Source organism: Hibiscus syriacus, unplaced genomic scaffold (assembly GCF_006381635.1).
Source record: "Hibiscus syriacus cultivar Baekdansim isolate YM2019G1 unplaced genomic scaffold, ASM638163v2 tig00112738_pilon, whole genome shotgun sequence".
NCBI lineage: Eukaryota > Viridiplantae > Streptophyta > Magnoliopsida > Malvales > Malvaceae > Hibiscus > Hibiscus syriacus.
The window spans coordinates 5449961-5453200 of record NW_024063392.1 but is presented as its reverse complement, the minus strand read 5'-3'; the positions used below and the strand labels follow the sequence as shown (position 1 = coordinate 5453200).

At 33.7% G+C, this 3240-nt stretch overlaps 2 protein-coding genes across 2 annotated transcripts; one reads left to right on the top strand and one right to left on the bottom strand.

Annotated features, from left to right (window-relative positions):
- The first annotated feature begins 903 nt into the window (after positions 1–903).
- On the top strand, positions 904–1389 carry LOC120183069. Its single transcript, XM_039187857.1, has one exon. The coding sequence runs from the start codon at positions 904–906 to the stop codon at positions 1387–1389; it is 486 nt and encodes a 161-aa protein (XP_039043788.1).
- Positions 1390–1517: 128 nt separating this feature from the next.
- Positions 1518–2090, bottom strand: LOC120183068. The gene has a single exon (XM_039187856.1). It carries the CDS (start codon positions 2088–2090, stop codon positions 1518–1520), a length of 573 nt encoding a protein of 190 aa, XP_039043787.1.
- Between the last annotated feature and the right edge of the window lie 1150 nt (positions 2091–3240).

Genomic DNA, 3240 nt, shown 5'->3' with positions numbered 1-3240 from the left:
TGCAGTTGATTCAATCCGAGGAACAACATTATTAAACTTTCTTAGTCTTTGTAGATCGATCTTATTTCTCTATATTACTTTATTTATAATTTATTTATTTATTTGAGAATTATGAATTATTTTTATTTGGTAAATTCAAATTTGTCATCAGTACAGGGGAAGAAGTGAGCTTTTGGCACGCTGGTGGTTCGGAGACGCTCCTCTAAAAGATCAATTCTCGGAGATCGACCCAACAAACTGACTAGAAACAATTACCTTTTATCTTTTAGAGGATTTGGGCTGGAATTTCTAAGATATTAATCAGTTATTACCAGAAGCGACTCTTCAACAAATACATGATAACACGAGTTTCGAAGGTAACAAAGAGAACTACCAAGACAAAACAACTTGGGGATACGCGAAGGATGGTACATTCTCAGTTAGATATGCTATTAAAGAAATACTCAACAGAAATATGAACTACTCAAATGAAAAAAACGTATAGCTGGATTTGGATGGTGGAAATGACAGAACAAATTAGATTCTTTATTTGGCTCTGTTGTCTAAGCAGATTGAACACAAATGAAGTTAGGGCAAGGAAACGAATGACAACAGAGAATGTTTTCAAGGAGTGCAACTGAATCGATAGAACACATTATCAAAGAGTGTAAGATTGCAAAGGAGGTCTCGGTGATAACAGAGCAGGTGCACAATGTCTCACCATTGAATACAATCGATTTCGAAAGTTGGATTAAGAAGAATAGTGTTTCGAAAAGAGAGTTGAAAGAGAAGATAAGCTGGTGTAACATGTTTACTTGCATGATATGAGGAATCTGGAAAGAACGAAATGAAAATATTTTCAAGGGAAAAAAAAGGAACCCAAACCATGTATTTCAATATGGATGCAACTTAGCTAAGGATATCATGAATGCGAAAAAGTTTAACAAGGAGAACAATACTAGGGAACCCAGATGGGTGCGATGGGGAAAACCCCCAGAGGGTCATTTTACACTCAATACAAACGGTGCTTGCAGCAGATCTTCAGGAACCACTGGGGTCGGAGGTATGATAAAGAACGAAAAGGGTGAGTGGATTACCGTCGCGAAATCGTTGAAGCTGAGGAATCTGATAATGGAGATGGATTCACGAGAAGCCATTGGGGCCCTCCAGGATGAAGGTTTAGAAGACCCACAACAAAGAACCATCGTCGAGGAATGTAGAAATATAATGCAAGAAATCGGGGAGAAGGAGATTAAACATATTTTGACAGAGAACAATAGATGCGCTGATTGGCTAGCCAAACTTGCCATAAGCGACGAAGAGGGAGAAGGGGATTTCCCAGAACCGCCTGCTAATATTCGACAATTATTAGATTCTGATAGGAAAGAAGAAGAAACCCTAAGAATGTAACTGAGAAACGTCATCGTATCCATTTTTTTTTTGGATAATTTAAAATTTTATTACCCAAGAACAGACCCTATTACAAAAATCAGAGTTCTCAAAACATCAGGACAAACAACATACAAAAAGAATCAAAATCAAACAATGTCCCAATGCTTACAAAGATTAGTATTTACACTATTAATGCTATTTAAATTTCTACCCCTAAGTTGAGATCCAACAATGTCCTTGATGGCTCGAAGCAATTCTTGTGCATTTCTGGATCGACCTAGAAACATTTTCTTGTTCCTTTCTTCCCAAATAATGTAAATCAGAGCATTAAGAGCAATCTTCATTATGGAAGTAAGCAAAGATTTATCTTTACAAGAGGAGCAAGCCCATGCCAAAAAAGATTCCCAAGAACGAGTTCTAAATTGAAGACCACAAAGAGAGAAGATTGAATTCCACAAGTAATCAGCCATAGGACAATGAAGGAACAAGTGATCCCTTGTTTCCAATGGGTCATCACAAAACATGCATTGACAATCATTGATAACCATACGAAGAAGTCTATCCTTAGTAGGGAGTCGATCAAGTAAAGCCATCCAAGAAATCAAGCTATGTTTTGATATATGGAGGGGAAACCAGATAATTTTCTGCCATATTACAAGGGGTCTCTTTACCCGAATTGCATCCCGTACACTCCTCACTGAAATTGCACCAGCAGACATAATAGATATAACCTCGTGCCTTAATTTGAAGATTTTCCTTAAGCTCCAGCCGGTCGAAGAACTAATTTCTACATTCCATCTTTTGTAACCAAAAAAGAATATGAAATTTTTTAAAGTTTGAATTCTGTTAATTATACACTTCATTATTATACGATTAATTAAAATTTTAATTTTAAAATTAAAAATAATTTAAACCCCAACTCTCTCTCATTTCTACGTTATGACATTTTCCCTTGTCCACGCCATCCGCGGGAGCACTCGATATGAAATCGAGCAATCAGGGACCACAATCACAATTGATCCGTTGAGACACTCAAAAGATAAATCATATAGGATGAGAAATAACAAATAAGATGTACAAAGCATCCTCCTTTATATAAAATAAATGTGAGACATGACACTTTCTCGTGTAAAAAATGTATAGGGGTGCAAGAATCAACATATAATTTTATATAAGGGTAAGTTTATAAAATTTTTAAAGGAGAAAATTTATATAGTTTTTTTGAGATAAAAATATATTTTCAATAAAAATATAAAATAATATCTAACAAATAAAAATTTAAAATTTATTTTTAAAAGAAACGACCCTTCCCTGGGTGAGATGTGCTTCGCTTTACTATCATTGTTTTGGGAGCGCGAGACTACCAAAAGTATGGAATCTCTCAGGAATAAAAACTAACATGAAGTATCTCTTCAAGAATCTTAAATAAATAACAAGAAAGTAGAAGCAGGTGAAATTTGAATATTTCCCTTTAATCCGATAAGATTCAGAACTCTTTTTTCTTCCTTTATTTGATCTAAAATGATTCAGATATAGTGAAAAAACGAGATAAATGATCAAATTTATTTCGAGATTTATCCTGTCGTTTTAACGGGTTTGCTAAAATATCAATTTGGACAAACAGAAATTGTCGTAGAAGTAACTTTGGTTACTGATTTGTTTTAAAATTTTAATTATATTTGATAACAAAATTGAAAATAAATGAGAATTAATTTTCTTTTTATTAGAATCTTTGATTTCTTATTTTAAAGTCAATTGATATTTTAATTATGTCGCATAACAAAACTATTTGATTTCTAATAATAGAAATCGTTGGAAAGTAGCAACCCATATACTGATTTGTTTTAGAATTTTAGTTTTAAATTTTGT

Bases quoted from the DNA above. Each gene is read 5' to 3' on its own strand.
- LOC120183069 (XM_039187857.1), top strand. From the start codon at position 904: ATGAATGCGAAAAAGTTTAACAAGGAGAACAATACTAGGGAACCCAGA.
- LOC120183068 (XM_039187856.1), bottom strand. From the start codon at position 2,090: ATGTCTGCTGGTGCAATTTCAGTGAGGAGTGTACGGGATGCAATTCGG.